This window comes from Hippopotamus amphibius, chromosome 17 (assembly GCF_030028045.1).
Source record: "Hippopotamus amphibius kiboko isolate mHipAmp2 chromosome 17, mHipAmp2.hap2, whole genome shotgun sequence".
Classification (NCBI taxonomy): Eukaryota; Metazoa; Chordata; class Mammalia; order Artiodactyla; family Hippopotamidae; genus Hippopotamus; species Hippopotamus amphibius.
The window spans coordinates 9,008,197-9,032,121 of NC_080202.1; the positions used below are offsets into that span (position 1 = coordinate 9,008,197).

A 23,925-nucleotide genomic window follows, 5' to 3' on the forward strand; every position below is an offset into this window, starting at 1 on the left:
TATGTTTTGTTTCTGCCCTCCTCTGTATCCGGAGACCACTTCCTCCACTTGGGTACTACTTTGTTTTGGTGTCAACGGCGTACCAACACGTTTCGTGAATAGCTATCCTTGTAATTATCTGCTTTTTTCCCTCTACGTTACTCCCGAAAAAACTTTTGGAGAGCCAAGTCTCAAATTATGATTACCGTCTTTTAGCCCTTTTCATCGTTACCTTCTTGGGGGGAAAGTGGGGAAATGGGTTTTCAGTTACGTTCGACGATAGCAAAAGACAACCATCTTTGCTACGCCGCCTGCGTAGCCTCCAAGTTGATTCCAAAGCGATTACGCTGACGGCGTGAGGAGGGCGGTCAGTAGGTGGTGCTACGCTGGTGGCTTTAGGGCCGTTGCGCTAGTGGCGTAACAGCGCAGGCGGGGAGGCCCCTGAGACGCGGGGGCGGGGTTGGTGAATAGGGAAGTGGCGCAAGTGCCGGGATCGCTCCGCTGAATCCGCCTGCGCGTCGCCGCCGTCGCCGCCGCCCCCCATCCCGGCCCCCCCGGGTTCCCTCAGCCCAGCCCGGTCCAGCCCGGTTCCCGGGAGGATGAAGTTCGTGTATAAAGAGGAGCATCCGTTCGAGAAGCGCCGCTCTGAGGGCGAGAAGATCCGAAAGAAATACCCGGACCGGGTCCCGGTGAGGACAGTAGCCAGGGCCGAGGGCGCGGGGCGCGGGCGCTGGCGCTGACGCCACAGCTTGGGCTTGAGTCCGGGACCCGCAGCGCGGGCATCAGGCCGCCTGCTGTGGCGGGCTTGGGAACAAGCCTGAAACTGCTGTCTCTGGGACCGGAGGTGAAAGGAGTCGGGTAGCCGTAGAGCTAGGGGTAAGAGGATGTAAACGCGAGAGGCAGACCTCGGGATTCTTGTGTGAGGCTGTGGGGCGTTTGACAGTCTGAGCTTTACATGGCGTTTTTGAAATTGAAGCTCTCGTCGGCCCAGACAAGTCATCCTCGTCTGATCAAAATAATTGTTATGACACCCTATTCATGAATGCTGGATGTTTAGGTGAATTTGAGTCAGTGGGGCCAGACTTCCTATTCAGGGCTGCGCCGCGTGTTCAGAGACAAAGAGAAATGAGTCTGGGGTAGGTGTGGGTGCTAGGAATGTTGTTTGAGTTTTTGACAGGTGGAGCTGAGGAGCTGTATACCCAGTGTCCCCTAATTTTCACCTTCTCTTTAACAGGTGATAGTAGAAAAGGCTCCCAAAGCTCGAATAGGAGACCTGGACAAAAAGAAATACCTGGTGCCTTCTGATCTTACAGGTGGGAACCAGACCCAGTACACGGGTTTGCTTCCTGTGGGTGGGAGTGCAGTTTCTATTGAAGGAGGCTCCACATAGCAGGTGTTCTTTTGAGGGCATTTGTGATCTCTGACTTTATCAGGCCTTGTATCTTTGGCAGTTGGTCAGTTCTACTTCTTGATCCGGAAGCGAATTCATCTCCGAGCTGAGGATGCCTTGTTTTTCTTTGTCAACAATGTCATTCCACCCACCAGTGCCACGATGGGTCAGCTATACCAGGTAAGGTGCCTGGGAAGTAATGGAGCCTTTGGAGAGGAGTTGGAAGCACTTGAGAGGCAGAAAGTTTTAAGTAAGCAGTTCTTGGACCAGCTGGCTTGCTTAGGTCTCAGTTTTATATTTGCCCTTAAAATTTCCACATAGTCATTGGTTGGGGATTTGGGCAGGGCAGTTGGGAGCAGAGAGAAGAGAAAGCACAGTGAGCTGAAACAACGGTCCTGATCCAGACTCTGCCCAGGCCCCTCCCCATTCTAGGGCAGCAGAGACCAACTTGAGGTCTTTCTGCCCAAGACTGTTGCTAGGATAATACTGCTCAATGGCTAGGGCCTGGAGCAACTGAGAGGAAGTGTCAAAGCACTGGTTTTGGGGGGGTCTTCAAAAAGAATGGTATTGGAAGAATGTATCCTTGTGGTGGGTACTTCAAGTAACTAAATCCCAGATGCCTGAACATTGTTATTTTCTGCTTTCACCCCAGGAACACCATGAAGAAGACTTCTTTCTATACATTGCCTACAGTGATGAAAGTGTCTACGGTCTGTGAAGCTGCTGCCCCTAAGGTGGGGGGTCCCATCCTACGAAGAGAGAGGTGGCCCCCCTTCCCTGACCTACTCCTCCTTCAGGCTCAAACACCACCTCCCTTCTTCAGGACCTGCACTTCCTAATGTTTGAGACTCTCCTCCAGCTCCTCTTAACATGAGGATTAATGGGGGAGATGGTCTCCAGTACCTCTCCTTTCTCCATTCTTCTCCTTTCTTTATCACCTTTCCCATTCTGCTTTAGATTTCTTGATTGTCAGTCCCTGTCACATCCGGTGATTGTTTTGGTTTCTGTTCCCTTTCTAACTGCCCAGGGGGCTCAGAACCCCAACAATCCCTTCTTTTCACTACCTTCTTTTTTGGAGGTAGATGGAAGGGACTGAAATTGTGGGGGGAAGGTAGGAGGCACATCAATAAAGAGGAAACCACCAAGCTGAACTGGATTTTTCTTTGTGTTGCTCCCCTCCCCGTTTTGTGCTCTCTTGTCAGTGGTGGGGAAAGAGGAGGTTGGAGGGATAGTAGTATATTTTGTTTCTGCTTATGTTGGGCTTTTTCCTTGTGCATAAAAAGTGAGTGTTGTGATGGATGGAATACTGTCATTTCATGAAAGTTCAGTTTTATATACGTATTTATAGATTAGGTCCTGAGGTTATTTAAAAAAAATAGTTTTTTTAACTGTGGGTTCCTGTGGAGAACGTTTGAAAGCAACCGCTTTAGATAAACCATCCAAGTTTGTCAACCTTTTGGATTAGGAAGAGGTTTTCGAGTGTGGGAGCTAGTAAAAGGTCTCTGTCCTCAGATGCATGTCGCTTAGGCAGACTTTCTGCCAGCATGTGGGATCCAGTGGAGTGGAATCCAAGAGAGGGAGAAGACTGGGAGGAGGGAGCCATTATCACCAAGAGAACTTCATCTCCCAGCAGCCTTTTCTCTGTCTGGCAGGAAGTGGGGCGGTCCCCCGGGGATAGAAAGAAGCCGCAAAATGAGGCAGTATGGTGGCCGAGAGTTCTAATCCCTTCTTCCCCTTCTTTCTTAGCCCCGCCCATCCTACATTTCCCAGGAACCTGCGCGCACTCTTCCGCTCTCCCCTCTGCTCCCAATCTCCCCGCCACTCCCCGGGGGAGGAGAACGGTTTAGTGCGCCTGCGCTTATCCATGGCTTGCTGGGAGCTGAAGTTCCGGAGGCTTATGCAGTCCCCTTTTCACTGACCCTGGACGGACTACAGTCCCCTTGATGCATTGCGCGATAGCGCCCGCGAAGGGAGGGGGGAGAGAGGAGGAGGGAGGGAGGCGAGGAGGAGGAGGAGGGAGCAGGCGGCCGGCGGCGCGGGGGGAGGGGGCCCGGTCCGGGAGTGCGGGAGGCAGTGGTAGAGGGAGGTGGCGGCAGCGGCTAGCGGACTCGAGTCACAACCGAGCCGAAGGAGACACCTCTGCGGAGCGAGGCAGTAGGAGCACCGAGCACCGGAGGCGGCACCGGGATCCCCGGCTCAGGGGAGGGGGGCGCCGGACCGGGAGGAGGGGAGGGGGCGATGCTGGAAGCCATGGCGGAGCCCAGTCCCGAAGGTGAGCTCTCGACCGGCACAGAGCGTTTAGTCGGCGGGGGGCGGGCGAGGAATCTATTGGCAAACTTGGAGGTCGAGCCCTGGAGCCCAGCGGGGGAGCGCGGGGAGGGGATCGGGGGCCTGCCTCTGGAGGTGGGAGAGTGACGAGTTGAGACCTTGGAGAAAGAGGAGTGGGAGACTGGGCTGGGGGTAGTTGGAGATCAGACGCTGTGTGTGTGTAGGGGGGGTGGGGTGGGATAGGGGAGTGGGAGCTGGAAACCCCAGAGGTTCGGGGGTTAGGGGCCGAAAGGGCCTCCGGCAGGTTGGGGCCCTAGACTGGGAGATTGGGGGTCTCTGGGGGCCGGAGAGTTGTTGAGGAGGGAGGATGTAGAAGAGGATTGAGTGAGAAGCTCGGTAGTTCGCCGAGGTGGGGGAGTTTGTGGCGGAGGTGCTGGAGCTCCCGGTAGTTGCCGCCGGAGATAGCCCGGTGATTGTTGGAGGGGTGGGCAGATAGTTGTGGGGAGAAGAGGGGGTCTGGGTATTGTCTGCGGTAGAGAGACCTGTGCTGGGGGGTAGTTGTGGGGAGAGGGAGCCGGGAAGCGACGAGAGCTGGGTAGTTTGGGGGGCGGTGGGGCGGGGTGGGGGTTTAAGGCCGGTGAGTTGCGCGGGGGGGGTGGGGGGGGGGTTGGTCGGTCGGCGAGGGTTAGAGCCTGGGAGTTGAGGAGGGTGAAGGGGGCAGCGACGGCTGCAGCGAGGCTTGCTGTGGAGGAAGAGAGTAGCTGGTTGGGGGGGCTAGAGTTTAGGGGTCTGTAGCCTAGTGACTTGGTGGCGAGTCCGGGGGCGGGGGGGGGGCGGCGGCCGGAGGGAGCTCGGAACTGGGCCCGGGGGCCCGGCGGGGAGCCCGAGGAGCTCGAGACGGGGAGGGGCCAAAGCCCCGGATGGGGGCGGAGGGACGGCGAAATTGTGGGGAGCGCGGTATGGGGGGGGCAGGTGGGGCCGCGTCCGGGTGAGAGCTCTCTGGTCTGTCCCGGCTGCGAAGTGGCGTTGGATGTGTGAGCCCGTGTGTGTTTGGCGGGGGTGAGGGGCGCGCCGGGCCTCGTGCTCGAGTAGAAGGGGCCGGAGGGCGGGGAGCGGTTCGGCGTGGTCATCCTCGACCCTGGGGGCCGGCGGGCGGCGTGTGCGGTCGCGGAGGGCCCGGGGCGGTAGAGCGCGGCGGGGTGGGAACTCCAGGCACTGGGCGTGTGTGAAGGACGGGGCCAGGCGGCAGCCCGGGCTCGGTCCGGGGAGCGGTATGGCGGGGTGGGGCGCCGAGAGAGCCGAGGAGCCCAGAGTCTAGAGAAACCGTGAGGGGGGGGGGCGGGGCGCCAGGCCTCCGGTGGGGGGAAGGGGAGCGCTATAGCGAGGCCTGAGAGGGCGCCGCGCCCAGGCTCCGCCCCTCGCGGGGCGGAAGGGGGAGCAGGGGCGGGGCCAGCACCGCTGGGGGCCAGCTCGGCTGGCTGAGGGACCTGGGAGAGGAGGGGGTTCACTTGGGACCTTGAAGATTGAGAGGTGGGGTTTTACACCGACTCGTTCCTAGTGCCTTGACTCAGCTTTTATTGCTTTCACAGATCCGCCTCCGACCCTTAAGCCAGAGACTCAGGTGAGGTTTCCCATTCCTTTGCAGCCCAGTGTTACTGCAGGACCCCTGCCCCTTCTGTCTCCTTCCTCCTCCCACCTTTTCCAGATTCCTCACTCCAGGGACTATGCCTTTGGGAATGCCCCTCTTAAACTCTATGTGATACATATTTCCTTCCTTTTAGCCACCAGAGAAACGTCGGAGGACAATTGAAGATTTCAACAAATTCTGCAGTTTTGTTTTGGCCTATGCCGGTTACATCCCCCCTAGCAAAGAGGTAGGGACAGGAAGACAACTGACTGGAGGGTGGTGTCCTAGGGCTGTAGGGGGGCTCTTGAGCTTATGAGACTGTATTACTTTATAGGCAAAGCCTAGAAATTACATATAGGACTAGGGAAACGGAAGTTCTGATGGGAAAACTGGTATCTGGAGTAGGGGTGGGATTAACATAGGTGGTTTGAGTGCAGTGAATGGTTTTGGGGTAGTCTTTATGACAAGTGCTTTTGGATAAAATTTTAGGAAGCTGAAAACGGTAACAAATGAGGCTGTACACAAACAGAGCTGAAGAAATATGGCTGTGGTCTGGGGGATGCAGTGTTGTGAAGGCAGTTGGCATTGGGGAGGTGGCTAGAATTTGAGGTCAGAGGTAACATAGAAGTGTTCAAGAGGAGATGCTGATGGGAATTGGGGTGGGGATAAGTTTTCTGAATACAGTGAGATTTGGTGGTTTTGGCTGGATATTTTGGTCTTTCAAGTTGGGTTTGTGGAGGGGCTGAGATGACATTGAGCCCCCTCATGACCCTGGTCTCTTCTGCCCTTTAAGGAAAGTGACTGGCCAGCCTCTGGCTCCAGCTCTCCATTGCGAGGTGAGAGTGCGGCAGACAGCGATGGCTGGGACTCAGCCCCCTCAGATCTCAGAACCATCCAGACCTTTGTCAAGAAAGCAAAGTCATCCAAGAGAAGGGCGGCTCAAGCAGGTCCCACCCAGCCAGGACCCCCAAGGTCCACTTTCCCTCGTCTGCAGGCCCCTGACAGTGCCACCCTGCTTGAGAAGATGAAACTCAAAGACTCTCTCTTTGATCTAGATGGGCCCAAAATGGCATCTCCATTGTCCCCTACATCCCTGACACATGCCTCCCGGCCCCCTGCTGCTCTCACCCCAGTGCCCCTTTCCCAGGGGGATCTCTCCCAGCCTCCTCGAAAGAAGGACCGAAAGAACCGAAAGTTGGGGCCAGGAGGGGGGACAGGCTTTGGGGTGCTTCGGAGGCCTCGGCCAGCCCCTGGGGATGGGGAAAAGAGGTCTCGAATCAAGAAGAGCAAGAAGCGGAAGTTGAAAAAGGCAGAGCGGGGGGATAGACTCCCACCTCCTGGGCCTCCCCGGGCACCTCCCAGTGATACAGACTCTGAAGAGGAGGAGGAAGAAGAGGAAGAGGAAGAGGAGGAAGAGATAGCAGCAATGGTAGGAGGGGAAGCCCCAGCCCCTGTGCTGTCAACACCTCCTGAGGCTCCTAGGCCCCCTGCCACAGTGCACCCTGAAGGAGCCCCTCCCACTGACAATGAAAGCAAGGAGGTGGGCAGCACTGAAACAAGCCAAGATGGAGATGCCAGCTCCAGTGAAGGCGAGATGCGGGTTATGGATGAGGACATCATGGTAGAATCAGGTGAGAAGTTTGGGGCGGCCCAGGGGCAGCTGGGTTGATGGGTTTGGGGGTGTTGTGGATCTAAGAGCTCAGGCAGAACATCAAACCAACCTTCTCTTCCCCAGGTGATGACTCATGGGATCTCATCACGTGTTACTGCCGAAAGCCCTTTGCAGGCCGGCCCATGATTGAGTGCAGCCTGTGTGGGACGTGGATCCACCTCTCCTGTGCTAAGATTAAGAAGACCAATGTCCCTGACTTCTTTTACTGCCAGAAATGCAAGGAACTGCGGCCAGAGGCCCGGCGGTTAGGGGGGCCTCCAAAATCTGGAGAGCCCTGACATATGCCATCCCTAGGCTGGAACTTCGAATGGCAACATGACTTGGGAACTGAGCCTCAGGGTCCTCAGCCTTTCCCCGGAGCTGGGATGTCCCACTCCAAGGCAGAAATTCCCAAGGGAGACTGGTTTGGAAATGAGTGATGTTCCTACCCTACCTTTTCTTCCCACTTTGTCAACTTGAACTCGGACCCACTGCAGTTGGGGGTGGGAAGCTGTCTGGGTCCCTAGACACTTAAGTTCTGTCCCTTGGACCTGCCACTGCTCACTTTCTGGGCCAGGGTGGGAGCTGGGATGGAGTGGGACAGTTGTCTATAAAACTCTAGTGTAAATATAGCACTCCCCTCCATCTTTTCTTATATCTCACTCCCCATTTATTCTACACCGGTTGTATTTTTAATTTTGGACTTCCCCTTTTGAGCATGGCAGCTCAGAGGTGGAGTACCAACCAGAGCTGGGCCGAGGGAGGAAGAAAAACAAAAAGGTGACGATTCTCTCACTCATCTCGTTTGTTTTTAATAATATTGGCCAGCTGTTTGTACAGACAGCCTGCGTGTTGTAAATAAAGCAGAGTGGGCTCTTTTGTGTTTATAGCCCTCACTGACTGTCCTGCTTGGGAGGGAGGCTTTGGAAAAGCTGGCTGGAGGTGGGACTGAAACCCACCTCTCTTTAAAAATCGCAGCTGAAAATGATGAAAATTACCTGGCTCTGCGCCTTTCCCATCAACCCTATGACCTCAATTGACTTTGCCCCACCTCACCCACCCATTCAAGGACCCCCCGAATTCCCACCCTCACCTGCCACACTTACACTCCACGATAATTGCCTGGCGCTCCGTGCCTGAGGGGGGTAAGGCGGGATGAGAGTTGGCTGCCTGCCCCCTGAGGGCAGAGGCCAGCCAAGCTAGGGTAGTCAGGCTAGTCGGAGGACGCGGGTGGGGACACACTTGGAGGCGGAGCCGTAGAGGGTTGGGAGACCGTTGCTGAAAGCGGCAATCATGTGGCGGGGGCTAGGCGGAGCTTCGAGGTCACGTGACCAGCAGAAGGTCACGTGCTGGGGGCGTTAAGAGGAGAGCGGGGTGGGCCGGTTAGGGCCACGTGACATGGGGAGAGGTGGGCGGGGCGCTAGAGGGCACTCGCGACGTCGGCGGCGGTGGCGGCGGCGGCGGAGCCCGCGGCTTTGGGTCGCACTTCACGGCCCGCCCCCCCCCCCCCTGCCGCCGCCACCCCGCTGACCCCCGCCTTTTTCCCTTTTGCACTTTTCTTGCGCTGGGTCGTTCCTGCTGCTCGCGCCTCGGTTCGCGGGAGTGCGCAGGCGCGGCGGGGGCGATCAGCCCCGTTGGATGGGCGGCGGAGCCCGGGAGCGCGCGGGCGAGACCATGGCGGGCAGCGGCGCTGGGGGTGGGGGTGTCGGGGAGACGAAAGTGATTTACCACCTGGATGAAGAAGAGACTCCCTACCTGGTGAAGATCCCCGTCCCCGCCGAGCGCATCACTCTCGGCGATTTCAAGAGCGTCTTGCAGCGGCCCGCGGGCGCTAAGTACTTTTTCAAGTCTATGGATCAGGATTTCGGGTGAGCGCGAGGCCTAGATTAGGACCGATGGGGGCTGTGCTTTTGTGGATTGAGTAATATTAAGGGGCACCGATCTACTCTGGGACATGCTGGGATCTTCTGGGCTATAGTGGAGCAGATTTTACTATGCTGGTGTAGGTTGGTTATCCCAGGATGGACAGGGTTACGCTTAGATAGATCGAGGCTCGCGGAGCTGTAGGAGCACAGACTGGGCTATGCTAAACCACATTAGAAAAGATTAGGCTACACTGAAATAGGGTAGGACACACTGGTTTATTTTTGGGTGTTCTGGACTATCCTGAGGTAGATTGATCTTTCCTCTGGTAATTACATTGTGAGTAGTGCTGTAGCACACAGACTACAGGGATGTGTAGGGATGTTGTGGAATCTGCTGATACAGATTGGGCTATACTGGGCAACTTGGGATGTTCTGTCCTATACTAAGGCAGGATTGTTTGGGAACATTCTAGTCTGTACTAATGCAGAGTGCTGTATTGGGATGCCATTCTGGTCTCCACTGGCATCCATTGATTGATCTTAGTTTCTTTGGGGCCATAGATTTTATTGGGACACTCAATACAGGGGCAGACACGGCTGACGGTGGTCTATGCTGGTACAGACAGCTGTATTGGGATATTCTAGTCTATACTGGTGTAGACAGCTGCATGTGCTCGAATATTATTGGGCTATCCTGGAGTAATTTGGGACAGTCTGGGCTAGACTGGGATTTTAAGTAATGTAGAGGAGGCCCTTTCTTGTTTATAGCCTTTGGAACTGTGCTCTCTAGGTCCTCAGTCTCAGCTATTGAAGGGAGGTTGTATTAGGCTGGGAAAGCCTGGATTCTAGGAAAGCTGAAGAGACTGGGCTCTACCTAGAAAGACTATTGGGCATTGGGAATCTGGGCTGATGTATTTAATTTTTGTGTCTTGATTTCATCTGTGAAATGGAGTTAACCAGAGTAAAATGGTTGCTACAGGTGCATGGTACGTTCTTGGTGAGTGGTCATTGTCTTTATTAGCATTGAGTCTAATTCTTTTATTCATTTATTTGCCTGCTTTGGGTCTTAATTGTAGCATGAGGGATCTTTCGTCAGGGCGCACGGGATCAATAGTCACAGCCCACGGGTTTAGTTGCCCTGTGGCATGTGGGATCTTAGTTTCCTGACCAGGGATCGAACCTGCGTCCCCTGTGTTGGACAGCGGATTCTTAATCACTGGACCACCAGGGAAGTCCTGAGCATTGAGTCTAATTCTTAAACTAGGCTATGATCATACAGGATAGAATCACTTGGCAGGCTGGACTGTGCTGAGGCTGGATTATGTTGTGAAGAATACAAGTTATGCTGAGACAGATTGGTAGTGGCTGGGTTTTGTTTTTGTTGTCACATTGGTAATCGATGGGATGAAGTTGACATACATCCAGGCTCCTAAAACCATGAGGAGCCTGGATATATATCAGGATTTTAATCAGACAGGATGCCCTAATTTGGGGAGTATGTGTGAGAGAGAACTCTGTTCAGGGCAGTGTCTCATAGTTGATAATGTTTGTTAGTTTATCCAACAGGTATTTGTTAATGCTTACGAAGTGTCAGGGACTCTGCCCTGTGGCCAGGGGCATGGTTTTGAACAAAATAGGCATTAGTTTTCTTTAATTAATCAATTTATCTATTGGCTGCATTGGGTCTTCGTTGCTGCGTGCGTGCTTTCTCTAGTTGCGGAGAGTGGGGGCTACTCTTCGTTGCGGTGCACAGGCTTCTCATTGCAGTGGCTTCTCGTTGTGGAGCACGGGCTCTTGGCTCATGGGCTTCAGTAGTTGTAGCACACGGGCTCAGTAGTTGTGGCACACGGGCTTAGTTGCTCCACAGCATGTGGGATCTTCCCTGACCAGGGATTGATCCCTGTACCCTGCATTGGCAGGCAGATTCTTAACCACGGCTGTCAGGGAAGTCCTCAAAATAGGCATTAATTATTTCACGTGGTGATTGAAAAGAAGACGCAAGTCCGATCCATTGAAGGAACCCATGGGAGAGATGACCCCCAGGGCTGGGCGTTGGGGTCTGTCAGGAGGAGCAGGTTTCTTAGTGCAGAGTTTGTGCCAGGTGAAGCACAAGGGAATGGGGATCTCAGCTTCACCTCTCCTTGGGAGCTCAGTCTAATGAGGAAGTATCACTCTTTGGTCTAAGGGGTATTTTTATCTAGGGGAAGACAGCACATTTGGATGTCTCTCTGGAAGTAAGTTAGAGAAAACTAAGGAAAGCATAAGAGTAGAGACATAGGTGAGGACCAAAGGCTTTGGGGAGAAATTGTGTGAGGAACAGGGTGGAAGTTGGAGGAGGCTGCCTAAAAGTCTCTGAATTTTAGATATTTGGGGCAGCTGGGGCAACCTTAGGGGAGGGCTTTTGAAATTGGACTGAGAAGTTTGAATCAGACTCTAGGAAATCTTTGGAACATCGTTGAGCCCTGAGGATGAGCTGGGGAGAGAAGGAGAAATAAAGAAAGGGAATTGAGTTTGGCGATTTCTTAGGTGTAAGAGTGAAGTGTGTCAGTGTCAGAGAAGAGGGCTTGGACAGGGAGGGAGAAAATCAACATCCTTGAGCTGGATGAAGATTGGGAGAAACTTCAAATGTGGAAGGGAATGGGGGAAGCCAGTCCAGCCTCACTGACCTTTATCTTGTCTCTTGGCAGGGTGGTGAAGGAAGAGATTTCAGATGACAATGCCCGCCTTCCCTGCTTCAATGGAAGAGTGGTATCCTGGGTAAGGGGCCCTGGCTCTGAGGGCCAGTCCCTCTGGCATTGCCAAGCTCCTTGAAGCCTCAGCCTGTGTCCCCTCTCAGTTGCTGGAAGCTCTGGCTCTTTGCCTCCTTGCCTGTTTGTTTCTTTGTTTTTGGCCATGCACCGTGCGGCTTTCGGGATCTTAGTTCCTCACTGGTAATGGAACCTGGGCCCGGCAGTGAAAGTGCCAAGTCGTAATCACTGGACCGCCAGGGAACTCCTCTCTTCCTTGCTTCTTTGGAGACCCAGCCAGCTGGAGCTTTCAGCAAGCACTAGCTTGCTTTTGTGCTTTTCTCCAGGCTCTCTCAGGCCCTGTCCCCTTTACTAGTCCTTTCTATTACTCCCATCTCATATACTTCACTTCTCCATTCAGCTGTTGTGTTTTTTTTTGTTTTTTGTTTTAATCACTTGCACTGTTCTAGTTAGTGTCATCAGATAACCCCCAACCTGAGATGGCCCCCCCAGCCCACGAGCCTCGGACAGACCTAGCGCCTCCACCCCCACCTTTACCTCCTCTGCCACCAGAGAGGACCAGTGGCATTGGGGACTCCAGGCCTCCATCCTTCCAGTGAGTCCTTGGGATTCTTGAGTCCAGGGGAGGGAGGTGAGGGGGGAATCCAAGCCCCTAAGAGGGGAAGCCGAGGATTTGGAGCCCTGTCCCACTGACATGGGTTGGAAATCCTCTCTGCCCATTTAGCCCTAACGTGTCCAGCAGCCGGGAAAATCTGGAGCCCGAGACAGAAACAGAGTCAGTGGTGTCTCTGAGGCGGGAGCGGCCTCGCAGGCGAGACAGCAGTGAGCACGGCGGTGAGGGGGGCCAGGCCTGGAGGCCAGCTAGACCAGGAGCTGGGGAGGGGTTGGCCCGACCCAAAGCCCTGATGAGAGTGAGGAGCCGGAGGCCTGGTTCCTGAGCTTCCTGTCGCTCCTCAGCGGGGGGCCACAGGCCCAGCGGCCCCTCGAGGCTGGAGCGCCACCTGGCGGGCTACGAGAGCTCCTCCACCCTCATGACCAGCGAGCTGGAGAGCACCAGCCTGGGGGACTCGGATGAGGATGACACCATGAGCAGGTGAGGGTCCGCTGGCCTCCCCGGGGCACCGGTCCCCTCCTCCTGTCCTGTCTTTTGGCCCCACGACCACCGCCCGGCCTGCTCCCCGCCCGACCGCCCGACCTCCCGGCAGGTTCAGCAGCTCCACGGAGCAGAGCAGCGCCTCCCGCCTCCTCAAGCGCCACCGGCGGCGGAGGAAACAGCGGCCACCCCGCCTGGAGAGGGTGAGGGGCTTCTCTTGGGACAGCTGGGCCTCGGGGAAGTTGGAGGCGTGGGCCTTGGCTTAGGGGTACAAGGCCTGGGTAGAGAGAATCCAGGGTTGTTGGAGGCAGTTCAGCTCCTTCCCCTCTTCCCACCACAGGCCTCGTCCTTCAGCAGCGTCACCGATTCCACCATGTCTCTCAACATCATCACAGTCACGCTCAACATGGGTACAGAGAGGGCCAGGGGGGTGGGGGGGGAACTGGGCTCCAGGGTCCCTGGGGGGCCTGAGGCCGGGGCTTCCCCTTGTCACCTGGCCTCCCTGCACAGAGAAGTACAACTTCCTGGGTATCTCCATCGTGGGCCAAAGCAATGAGCGGGGAGATGGAGGCATCTACATCGGCTCCATCATGAAGGGTGGGGCTGTGGCGGCGGACGGACGCATCGAGCCCGGGGACATGCTTTTGCAGGTGAGCTGGGGTGGGGCCACCCGCCGACTCGGTCAGGGCAGTTAAGCCCCTCTCCCCCGCCTTTGACCCACTGCCCCTCCTGCCAGGTGAACGACATGAACTTTGAGAACATGAGCAACGATGATGCGGTGCGGGTGCTGAGGGACATCGTGCACAAGCCAGGGTGAGCCTGCGAGCTGGTCCCGGGTCCTGGGTCCTCTGCCTTTGCCTTTTCACTTTTCATTTTATCATTTTGAAAAGTGATGATGTGAAACATAACACTCATCAAAAAGTACATAAAGTGGGGCTTCCCTGGCGGTGCAGTGGTGGGGACTCCATGCTTCCACTGCAGGGGGCGCGGGTGCGATCCCTAGTCAGGGAGCGAAGATCCCACGTGCCGATCTGAGCTGCCAAAAAAAAAAAAAAAGTACAAAAAGCAGAAACACATAATGAGTGAGTCTGGAGTGAGTGGGTGTCCCCACTGCCTAGATCATGACCTAGAAGATTGCTGCCCCCCAAAGAGCCCCCCAGTGTCCCTTCCCGCACCCTCCCTCCTCACTCCTTCAGGGGTAACACACTGTCCTGATTCTTTGGTCATCACTCCAATGGTTTACTTCGTGGTTGTTTCACCGGCCATGCCTGTGTTTTTGAGCAACACAGTTTAGTTTTGTCCATCTTCGGACTTTCTCTGAATGGGCCTGTGCAGCGTGTGCTTGCTTGAGTTACTCAGCAATGTGTTTTTAAGAGTTACCGTGTTGGTGAGTCACCCGCATTGTGAAGCCTTCCACCGTCATCTTCTCTGGCCCAGCCGTGTCTGTGCTCCTTCTTTCCCTCTCTCTGCCCCTCATCCATTCTCACTCCAGGCCTCTCTCTTCACCCCATCTTATTTGGCCTCCTCTTCCCCACAGCCCCATCGTGCTGACTGTGGCCAAGTGCTGGGATCCCTCTCCCCAGGCCTATTTCACTCTCCCCCGAAGTGAGTGATGCTGGGCCTGTAGCTGGGAGGACAGGGCGGGAGTGGGTACCTTTGACCTCCAGGCTACAGGGAGTGGGTGGATGAGGGTCAAGGCGGGGCTGGGACAGGAGTCTGAGTCGGGGAGGGACAGGGCTGGCTCTCTGTAGGGCTGCGAAGTGACCATCTTGGTGGCCCTCGCTATCCCAGATGAGCCCATCCAGCCAATTGACCCTGCTGCCTGGGTCTCACATTCTGCTGCGCTGACCGGCACCTTCCCAGCCTATCCAGGCTCCTCGTCCATGAGCACCATCACATCGGGGTCCTCTCTTCCTGACGGTGAGCCCCTCCCTGGAAGGCCGCCCAGTGAGGTATGAGTCCACCGCTCCATGGGAGCTGATGCTACCTCTGATTTCCTCGTTTGTCCTCTTGTCAGGCTGTGAGGGCCGGGGCCTCTCCATCCATACAGACATGGCATCTGTGACCAAGGCCATGGCGGCTCCAGAGTCTGGACTGGAAGTTCGGGACCGAATGTGGCTCAAGATCACCATCCCTAACGCCTTTCTGGGTACGGCTGGGCTCTGGGCAGGTGACTTGGCGGGGAGGGAGGGGAGGAGGAGGCCAAAGCTGGGAATGGTCCAGGCAGGGGGGAGGCAGGAGCCAAAGAGAAAAACCTGAGACCCTTCTCTGCCCTGGGCGATCCAGGCTCGGACGTGGTTGACTGGCTCTACCATCACGTGGAGGGCTTTCCTGAGCGGCGGGAGGCCCGGAAGTATGCCAGCGGGCTGCTCAAGGCGGGCCTTATCCGGCACACTGTGAACAAGATCACCTTCTCTGAGCAGTGCTATTATGTCTTCGGAGACCTCAGTGGCGGCTGTGAGAGCTGTGAGTACCCGTCCCGGCCCAGGGAGCGCGGCTCTGGCTGCCTCGTCCTGCCTCTCCAACCCCAGGTCTAGCCCAGAAACCAGCTGCGGGCACCATGGACGCTGCGCAGTGTGCGTCCTGCACTGGACTCTGCACTGGCTGGTGACGCACGTGGCGGCTGACAGCCACGTGTATTCTGGGGGACAGGCTGTGCGCCAGGCGCAGGGCTGTGTCTGCTGAGGGGGAGGGGGGCTTTTCCTGAGTCGCATAAAAGCATGTGGGACTAGTGGTGGCCGTGGCCCAGTTCCTGCCCTGATGGCTGTGGCCAGTGGGACATTTCCTGTCAGAGGCCCTAGTTTTAACCCCCATCACAGATGGTTGTGGGAAAACGGTTCCCAGTTCCTCTTCATTCGATGTCTTGGGGTGCTGGCTTCTTAAAACAGTGACCCTTGGGCTCACCTCTTGCCTTCCAGACCTAGTGAACCTGTCTCTGAATGACAATGATGGCTCCAGTGGTGCTTCGGACCAGGACACCTTGGCTCCTCTGCCTGGGGCCACCCCCTGGCCCCTGCTGCCCACCTTCTCCTACCAGTACCCAGCCCCGCACCCGTACAGTCCCCAGCCCCCACCCTACCATGAGCTCTCGTCCTACACCTACGGCGGGGGCAGTGCCAGCAGCCAGCACAGTGAGGGTAAGTCGCTGCAACATCCCCACATGGCTGGGGTCTGGACGTGGGGGCCGAGGCGAAGCCAGGGAGCAGGGGCTGGCGTGGGAACTGGGGAGGCCGAGGGACCCTGGGCTAGGGCTCAGTTGCTCCCATCCCCTCTGCCCCCCACAGGGAGCCGGAGCAGTGGGTCGACGCGAAGCGATGGGGGGGCAGGGCGCACAGGGAGGCCTGAGGAGCGGGCCCCTGAGTCCAAGTCCGGCAGCGGCAGCGAGTCGGAGCCTTCCAGTCGGGGTGGCAGCCTTCGGCGGGGCGGGGAACCTGGTGGGACTGGTGATGGGGGCCCTCCCCCATCCAGGGGCTCATCAGGAGGTGCCCCCAATCTCCGAGCCCACCCAGGTCTCCATCCCTATGGCCCACCTCCTGGTATGGCCCTCCCGTACAACCCCATGATGGTGGTCATGATGCCCCCACCCCCCCCACCTGTCCCTCCAGCAGTGCAGCCTCCAGGGGCCCCTCCAGTCAGAGACCTGGGCTCCGTGCCCCCAGAGCTGACGGCCAGCCGCCAGAGCTTCCACATGGCCATGGGCAACCCCAGTGAGTTCTTTGTGGATGTTATGTAGAGCTGCGGTGGGGCCATGTTGGATCTCCACTTGGCCTGGCAGTGCTGGGTGCTCCTGTCCTGTGACTGGGTGTCTTGTCCGTCACGTGCCTGTTACTCCTCTGGTGCCTGGACTCAGCCTGTCCTGTGGGCAGCTGTCTGTTGTGAGGTTGTTGCCACTGTGACTCTTTCCAGCAGTGCCTGGTTCATCCCCTTCCCTCAGGGGTTAACAAGGGACCTTTGGTTATTTTTAGCTTTATTGTTTTTTATAAGCCTTTTGGGGGGGTTAAAATAGACGTTTTTACATTTTGGGGACTATTTTTTTAGTAGATATTTTCTCTTTTATATGAAGCGTTTTCATCTCCGGGCCCCTTCTTCTAACCCCAAAATGTGACCTACTCCATTTGCCCAGTCAGCTCTGTCCTGCAGGGTGGGAGGGTCGTCACTGGTACCCTGGGAAGTGGAAGGGGTCGGTTCCCCTAGACAGCAGTCAAAGGAAGCTGGGGTATTTGGTATTTGGGGGCTGTGTAGCTGCATTTGTTACTCTATTTATTTTAGTCACTTGTGTAAAACACTAAATAAAGCAATAGGGGCAAACTCCCCGCGCCTCTGGCTCCTTTCTTTGGGAGGGAGGCAGGCAGCAAGGGAAAGGACAGAGGTTCGCTAGCAGAGCGTGACTTGTTAGGAACTTTATTTGTGAGGCAGTAAGTGCTCCCTCTTAGAGCAGGCACAGTCCTGGGCCGAGGCCCCCTTCAAGGCAGAGGCAGGAGTGGCATGAAAGGGGCCCACGCTTTGGCTTGAGAGAAGGCACATTCTGGGCCAGGCCCTGGTTGAGCGTATTCAGACGCCAAGGGGGTTGCTGGTGACCACGCCACCCTGTTCCACTAAGGCCTTGGAGATGGTTTTGAAGTTACGGAAGAGCTCCTGCTGCTGGGGGTCGGACTGCAGAGCAGCCGTGTTCTCCCGGATCCGGGCTGCAGCCTGGGGGTGGGGAAGGAGACGTTCAGGCCTGTGCCTTGGGCCTCCCCCCGCCCTCCCCCCGTACTTGGTAACCCTGGATCTCACCTCAATACACCAGCTGTCACAGAGCATTTTCTCATGCTGGGCTGTGGGGTGGCCTTCACTCAGGGACCTTGAGGCCCTGGTGGGAAGCAGGAGAAAACAAATCTGGGCCGTGACCCTGGCCCAGAACCCCCACTGCCCCCACGGCAGCTCAGGCCTCCCCGCCACTGCCTCCTCACCTGGACAGAACCACCACCATGGCATAGAGATCAATGGCACTGTCTGCTAGACGCTGCAGCAGAAACTGCTCATCTGTCAGGTAGATGGGATGGGGTGGGGGCGGGTGCGTTAGTTGGAGGGAGAGGACAAGGAAGGGGTGGGAATGGGGTAGAGCTCACTCACTGACAATCTCCTTCTTGTGTTTTATCAGCTTGGTCTCCACCACAGTGGCAAACCGCTCCAGAGCCTGCACGGCCTGAAGAGATGCGGAAGGTGCCAGGGCTCAGAGCGGGGCCCAGCCCCGTCAGCCTTTGACGCAGACTGTCCCCCAACCTTGACGCCTTACGTACCAGCTCTCCGCTCCGGCTCAGTTCCTGGTGGATGGTGCCACTGAGACTTAGGCCACTGCCCAGCCCTGCCCGCCTTAGAGGAAGGGGGTGGGTGACTGGTTAGTTGCCGTACACAGCCCTGCCCCGCCCTGCCTTGCCCTGCGCTGGCCTCTAAGCTTACCGCCTCAGCTGTTTGCCTGCCTCTTCTAGCAGGAGGCCAGCGTTCCCAAAAGGATTCTTTAGAGCGTTGCCAAGCCCCGAGAGTTCCTTCCCTTTGTTCTGTGGGGGAGGAGGGTCCAACAGTCAGGACTCGCTGTCCTCCCCCCCCCCACCCCATTCTCCTCTCTCTTACCATACAGCCCTGCAGAGCCACAAACAGCCGGAGAATGTCATTCGTCCCCTCAAAGATCCGGAAGATGCGAAGATCTCGGAGCACGCGCTCTACCCCCGGCTCCTACCACAGGGGAGGACAGGTCATACGCCCCTGCTGGGATGTGCGCCGCCTCCTCCCGGCCCACTGCAGCTACCCTGGGCAGAGCAGCCTTCTGTACCTTCATGAAGCCCATGCCCCCCATGATTTGGATGCACTCGTCCGTCACCTTCCAGGCTGCCTCCTAGGGATAAAGAAACACCCAAGACTGGTTTTAGAGCCAAGCTCCCAAACCGGGCTCTCCCTCCCCACAGGCCTGGACCTCACCGAGCCAAAGATCTTGCTGATGGCGGCCTCTATCTGGAAGTCCGTGGATCCCTGGTCCATGTTGGCACTCACCATGTACGCCATGGACTGAGGTTGGGACACGGGAAGGGAAATGGAAAAGGGCTGCATCAGACTCGACCTGATCACCCAAAGCTCCAAGGCTGGGTCTGCCCTGGTGCCCTGTGGCCCTTGCCTTCACCTTCCAGTGCCATGTGTCAGGCACGTCCAAATATTTGGTCTCCTGGCCCACTCCTCAGGGACTTATAGGCATTTGACTTCTTGAAAGGGGTGAAGGGGTGAGGGTCGGGTGGACCAAACTTCAGGGACCCCTGGAAGCACCTCAGCAGAACAGCGTGAGCTGACCTGTGTGGCAGAAGCTGAGCTGACTATGCCTCCCCGCATCCCCTAGGGCATTGGTGTAAAGCTGGAGACCCACTGCCCCAGGTGCTGCTGGGGGTTGTAGTCTGACCCGACTGGGAGGAAGGCCTCGGGGCTCTGGGGACGGGAGGATGGCCCTTACCTCAGTCACATACTGCAGCATGGCCATCCGGGCCAGCTTCTCCTGGATCATCCCAAAGTTGTGAATTTTCTCCCCAAACTGGGTACGATTAGCAGCATGATCCACCTGGAAGAGGGCACGTGTGTCCCACTGTGGTTCTCTAGTCTCCTCTTTCCGATAGAGGGGCTGGGCTGTGCTGGAGGGATGGGCTTTGGCCACAGCCAAGAGTTCAGTCCAGGCTGGGTGGAGACCTAAGCTATCCAGTCTGGACCTGCTGGCGGGGGAGGGGTCTCTGGTGGAGGGAGCGCTTACAAGAGACAAGGGACACATGGAAGGGGGGACAATGTTCTTAGGCTTAGATTCATGCTAGCTAGGGACTCAGGCAGGGTACTCACCGCCTTAGCAATGATGCCCTTCATGGTGCCTGCCAAGGCTGCCGCCATGCCAAACCTTCCGTTGTTGAGAATGTGCATGGCGACCTTGAAGCCGCTCCCCACCTCGCCCAGTACGTTCTCTGACGGCACCCGTACTCCATCAAAGTGCACCTCTGCCGTGTTGGAGGCCTTGATGCCCATCTTCTTCTCAGGGGGCCCACTGTGACAGGGTGGAGAAGTTGCTCCTGGTCAGGGGTGGGGGTGGAGCTGGCCCTTCACTCCTTATGAACCAGCCTGTAAGAGGCGCAGGCAGCAGTCCCTGGCACGCTCAGAGGGCTGAGGAGTCCTGGCTCTATCCTGCTGCCGTGTGTTGGGCTCAGCGGTTGCTGGAGCCAAACTTTAGATCAGATCCATGCATACTGGGCCTAAAGGGAACATGCTGTCCAGGTGCCATGGCTTCTGCGCCATGCCCAGAGTGACCTGTGACAGCCGTCTGCCCTGGAACTCAGTACTGCCCCCTCCCTGGCTCCACCTCTTCGTCCACGGCCCACTCACCTGGTGACACCTCCAAAGCTCCTCTCCACCACAAAAGCTGTGATCTTCTCCTTCACAGCCCCCGTGGCTGTGTCTGTAACTGGTGTCTTGGCAAAGACTGTGAAGATATCTGCCAGGCCCCCGTTACTGTGGAAAAATGAGAGGCAGTCAGGGCAGGGAGGCTGGAGCAGTGGGGCCTGGATTTGGGCAGAGGTTGACAGGAGGGAGACATGAGAGGAAGAGTGCCTGATCCAAATCTTGCTTCCGTTGAGGGTGTAGTATTTTCCGCAGGAGCTGGGCACAGCTGAAGTTTGGATGGAGGCTGCATCTGACCCGCTCGAGGGCTCCGTTAGACAGAAGGCGGCAATAGTCTCCCCTGTTGGAGAGAGAGCTCTCTATGCTGGGTTCTGATGGGCATGAAAGGCCCTGTAGTCCTGTCCCCTCCCCCACAGGCAGTCCCCCTGAACACTTCCGGCAATACTCTGTCTTCACATTTCCCCACCAGCACACTGTGATGTCTCCCCAAAATCTCCCCAAGCCAACACACCCAGCTACGCGGTGATCTAAGTACCACCAGCCTAATTTGTGCCAAGCCCAGGACACTCCCAATCTCTGGGTCTTCTGGGGCTGCCTCACCAGATGCCAGTTTGGGGAGGTATTTTTCTTTCTGGGCCTTAGTGCCGAAGAGCAGGATGCCTTTGAAACCGATGCTCTGATGGGCCCCCAGGACGATGCCCAGGCCAAGGTCGTGCATGCCCACGATCTCCACCAAGCGGGCATACTGGAGGGGAAACAGGTATCTGGGGCTGTAACTGGTTGCATGGGGACCTGCCCTTAGCAGGAAAGCATGGGCAGCAGGGCAGAGCCTGATCTGGGCATCCCTGCAGCAGAGAGAGCAGACAGAGCAAGTGGGACCACGGCAGAGGAGGATGCTGGCAGGTCTGTTCCAGGTCTTGGTGGGAGGGAGGTTCCCTACCCTATCCTCAGGCAGTCCCCACCTTAGAGATTCATTAGGACTCGGGAACCTGGGTGAGGTCCATGGTCCTTGGGAACTGCAAGTAGTTTGGTGTTAAGAGTCAACCCCCCACAGGCCCCCAGGGCAGCTCTTGGCCGAGACTTTAGCCCCAGGGGTGAGGACCGAGTAGACTGGGGCCACTGGAGGTGACTGAGGAGGCTCCCTCACCTGGGTGTTGCAGAGGCCCACACCACCCAGTTCAGTGGGCACTTGCAGACCAAAGGCCCCCAGCTCCTTGAGACCCTGCATAGTGGTCTCCTCCACGTGCTCCAGCAGGTCATTCTTGGCAGGATCGTTCACCTCCTGGGGAAGGGACACGATCTCACGTCCAGGCTCCTTTTAGGCTGCTTAACCTCTCTCCCACCCCATCAGGGACGGAGCCCTCTATTCCTCAGGCTGGCATTGCTCACCTCAAGGAATCGGGACACAGGCCCCACCAGCTCTTTGAGAAACTGTGTCTGGTCCTCGTTGAGCACTGCGGGTGTTGGAGTGGCAAGAGGGACCGTCAGGCCAGGCCAGGCCAGGCGGTCAGGGGAAGCCGTCCCATCCCCTTCCCGCTCCGCCTATTCATTTCCTTACCAGACGGGTATGGGAACACCTGATCGGTGGTGAGCTGGCCTTTGAACATCGCCACAGCAAAGGACTTAGATTCCTGCGCAGGGAGAAGAGGGTTTCAGGGAGCAACCTGGGGTGGGTCTGCCCCTGGCTTAGCTCCTCCGGGGCTCGGAGCCACATACCGGCTTGGCCCGTTTTTCCCTGATCGAAGCCTCAGAAGAGAGGGTATCGGACTTGTCCACAGCCGCCTGGGGAAAGGGATGGTTAGTGAGGCCGCGGAAGCGGATATCGAAGTACAAACGAAAGCAAAGGGGAAGAGCTGGGTGCGAGGGGAGGGCACATCTGCCACCTTTCCCCTAGTTTCATCCGCAGGGCACCCTGGTCTGCCCTTTCCCCTACTTTCGGCGCCAGGGCAGTTGGCAGGTGACTGGGACCAAGAGGGAGACCCCTGCCGGCGGCGGGTAGGTGGGAGCCGAGGTGGACTCCCGCTCTCACGCCCCTTGAAGGTCGCCGTCGCTTACCTGGGCGGCCCCACCGGCATAAGGTCGCCGGGCAGGGCCGGGCCGGGGCTGCCCCAGGAGCGCACTGGGCCGCGAGCTGTGGGGAGTAGGGGTTCAGTCCTGGCCCGGTGCCCGGGCCCGCTGCCTCCCGACCCCCCTGTCATACACACACCTCCCGCCCCCCAGCCTCAGCAGCTGCCGCCCCACGCTCGGGGCCATCCTCGCCGCCCGCATGTCCGAACCGCTCCGGCCGCTGCTGCCCAATGCGCTGACCTAGCGCTCTCGCCAGGTCTGCCAAAGTGTGGTTCCCCCGCCCTGACTCATCCTCCACAATGCACCGGGAGGCGGGAGGCGGGGCTTCCGGCCTCCGGGGCATGCTGGGAGCTGTAGTTCCGGAGCGCCACAGGGCCCCTGCATTCTGGTTGACCTAGGGTCATCTCCAAATGTCCCTTGTCTCCCCCAAACTGCTCCATCTTGCCTGTCCGAACTAGAGTGTAGCCCTCGGAAGGGGTGATGAGGTCGGCTGAGACGGAAGACAGAGGAACTTCGGCAACTGCAGCCAGAGGGATGGAGGGTAGACTGAAGGGAGGACTTCCCAGGTGGAGTTAGAAGGGAGAGGTGGGAAGAGAGATGTGTGAGATAGATGGTAGAGGCATGGAAAGAGGACTCTTTGGGGTCCCTTGTCAAGTCCGTCTTCACTAACACAAAAGAGGGAAACAGTGGGGTGAGTGACTCAAGGTAGTGGCCCAGGCATATTATCCTGAGACCTGGGAGTTGTCACTAACTCTGGAAACACCTAAATTTTCACAGCAGGAAGGACCCCCAAGTTTACTGCCTCCCCCTTAGGACCTCTGGGACCTTCCTGAACATCTCTCTCTGCCCTCTTGCTCTTTCCTGAGACCATGTTCTCAGGCCAGACCTATGGGCCTCTGGGCAGATGGATTCTCTCCAGGCCTGAGATGAACTGTTGGAGTTCTCATGGTTCTCGTGTCCTGGCCTCTTCACACAGGCGCGCGCACACACACATAGCTCTGGGTCAAGAAGTCCCAGGTAATTTATGCCCCTTTTTTGCTATACTTACTGGGGACAGGGCCAGGAGGAGAGAGAGTGACAGCTTCCTTTCCTTTTCGAGCTGTGAGAGCAGAGCCCCTTGGGAGTGACCTTCCCTGGTCCTCAGGAAAATGTAGTGGTCATGCCTGGCTTTGGGGAGAGGGGCCAGGGTGTGAGGAGGAAGGTGGTGGTGGTGGTGGTGGTGGTGGTGGTGGTGGTGGTGGTGGTGGTGGTGGTGGTGGTGGTGGTGGTGGTATCCCCTGGGGACCCAGGAAGAATGGGATGGTGGGCGGGTCAGAGACTGCCTACTTTACCTGACAGCTCAGGCTGGGTGGGGAGAAGACAGCTCAGCTCGACCCTGGTGGATTAGAGAGATTAAAGTGAGAGAAGAGAGAGATGTCTGAGGGACTGGGACGGAGAGGTGAAAAACAGGAGTCTTTGTGAAGGAGAGGCCTGGGTGTGGGTGGGGGGCTGGGACACAAGGATCCTTCTCCCTGGACCTTTCCAGAGAGTCTGGGGTGACAGAGTAAAGGGTGGGGAAGAGGAGGTGAGTGTGTTGGTCCCTCTGTCTCTTCCTTGTCACAGTCCCCCCTCACTTGCATTTCACCAGCTCCCAGGTCAGCCCTCTGGCTCCTGGCCCCCCCACTATTGCGGTGGGCACCCCCTCTCCTCACGGTGCTGCACAGTGACCTCTTCCAGGCCTTGCTGGGTAAGTAGCCCCAGTTTTCTGAGGGGCGGCGGTGGAAAGGGCTGGCCTGTGCCTGTGAGGGCAATTACTGAACTTGGGGGCTGGTTGGCACCCTGGAGATCACTCGGTACA

General features: G+C 57.2%; 4 protein-coding genes across 9 annotated transcripts; 3 read left to right on the forward strand and 1 right to left on the reverse strand.

Annotated features, from left to right (window-relative positions):
* Window positions 1–437: 437 nt before the first annotated feature.
* On the forward strand, window positions 438–2,525 carry GABARAP (GABA type A receptor-associated protein). Its single transcript, XM_057715406.1, has 4 exons — window positions 438–668; window positions 1,214–1,292; window positions 1,431–1,549; window positions 2,022–2,525. Exons 1-4 carry the CDS (start codon window positions 579–581, stop codon window positions 2,085–2,087), a joined length of 354 nt encoding a protein of 117 aa, XP_057571389.1. The 5' UTR covers window positions 438–578; the 3' UTR covers window positions 2,088–2,525.
* A 146-nt stretch (window positions 2,526–2,671) lies between these two features.
* Window positions 2,672–7,804, forward strand: PHF23 (PHD finger protein 23). 2 transcript variants are annotated; one of them, XM_057715402.1, is made up of 5 exons: window positions 2,672–3,641; window positions 5,227–5,258; window positions 5,419–5,511; window positions 6,058–6,895; window positions 7,000–7,804. In XM_057715402.1, exons 1-5 carry the CDS (start codon window positions 3,608–3,610, stop codon window positions 7,212–7,214), a joined length of 1,212 nt encoding a protein of 403 aa, XP_057571385.1. In that variant the 5' UTR covers window positions 2,672–3,607; the 3' UTR covers window positions 7,215–7,804. The 2 variants fall into 2 exon arrangements, with proteins under 2 accessions (XP_057571385.1, XP_057571386.1); XM_057715403.1 differs by lacking the exon at window positions 2,672–3,641 and adding an exon at window positions 4,610–4,671.
* A 532-nt stretch (window positions 7,805–8,336) lies between these two features.
* Window positions 8,337–16,920, forward strand: DVL2 (dishevelled segment polarity protein 2). 3 transcript variants are annotated; one of them, XM_057714203.1, is made up of 15 exons: window positions 8,337–8,783; window positions 11,468–11,537; window positions 11,977–12,122; window positions 12,252–12,361; window positions 12,485–12,620; window positions 12,733–12,823; window positions 12,961–13,030; window positions 13,131–13,270; window positions 13,357–13,433; window positions 14,158–14,225; window positions 14,412–14,540; window positions 14,638–14,769; window positions 14,907–15,086; window positions 15,539–15,757; window positions 15,905–16,920. In XM_057714203.1, exons 1-15 carry the CDS (start codon window positions 8,554–8,556, stop codon window positions 16,351–16,353), a joined length of 2,247 nt encoding a protein of 748 aa, XP_057570186.1. In that variant the 5' UTR covers window positions 8,337–8,553; the 3' UTR covers window positions 16,354–16,920. The 3 variants fall into 3 exon arrangements, with proteins under 3 accessions (XP_057570186.1, XP_057570187.1, XP_057570188.1); XM_057714204.1 differs by having other exon boundaries at window positions 12,252–12,349; XM_057714205.1 differs by having other exon boundaries at window positions 8,715–8,783; window positions 11,981–12,122.
* Window positions 16,921–17,004: 84 nt separating this feature from the next.
* Window positions 17,005–22,383, reverse strand: ACADVL (acyl-CoA dehydrogenase very long chain). 3 transcript variants are annotated; one of them, XM_057714207.1, is made up of 20 exons: window positions 22,329–22,383; window positions 22,077–22,152; window positions 21,738–21,803; window positions 21,580–21,652; window positions 21,411–21,475; window positions 21,169–21,303; window positions 20,622–20,766; window positions 20,232–20,361; window positions 20,007–20,132; window positions 19,473–19,671; window positions 19,099–19,203; window positions 18,579–18,665; window positions 18,433–18,495; window positions 18,234–18,335; window positions 18,063–18,160; window positions 17,903–17,975; window positions 17,736–17,808; window positions 17,573–17,645; window positions 17,397–17,472; window positions 17,005–17,312 (listed from the first exon to the last, which is right to left on the reverse strand). In XM_057714207.1, exons 4-20 carry the CDS (start codon window positions 21,626–21,628, stop codon window positions 17,172–17,174), a joined length of 1,740 nt encoding a protein of 579 aa, XP_057570190.1. In that variant the 5' UTR covers window positions 21,629–21,652; window positions 21,738–21,803; window positions 22,077–22,152; window positions 22,329–22,383; the 3' UTR covers window positions 17,005–17,171. The 3 variants fall into 3 exon arrangements, with proteins under 3 accessions (XP_057570190.1, XP_057570189.1, XP_057570191.1); XM_057714206.1 differs by having other exon boundaries at window positions 22,228–22,369; XM_057714208.1 differs by lacking the exon at window positions 22,077–22,152 and having other exon boundaries at window positions 22,228–22,341.
* Between the last annotated feature and the right edge of the window lie 1,542 nt (window positions 22,384–23,925).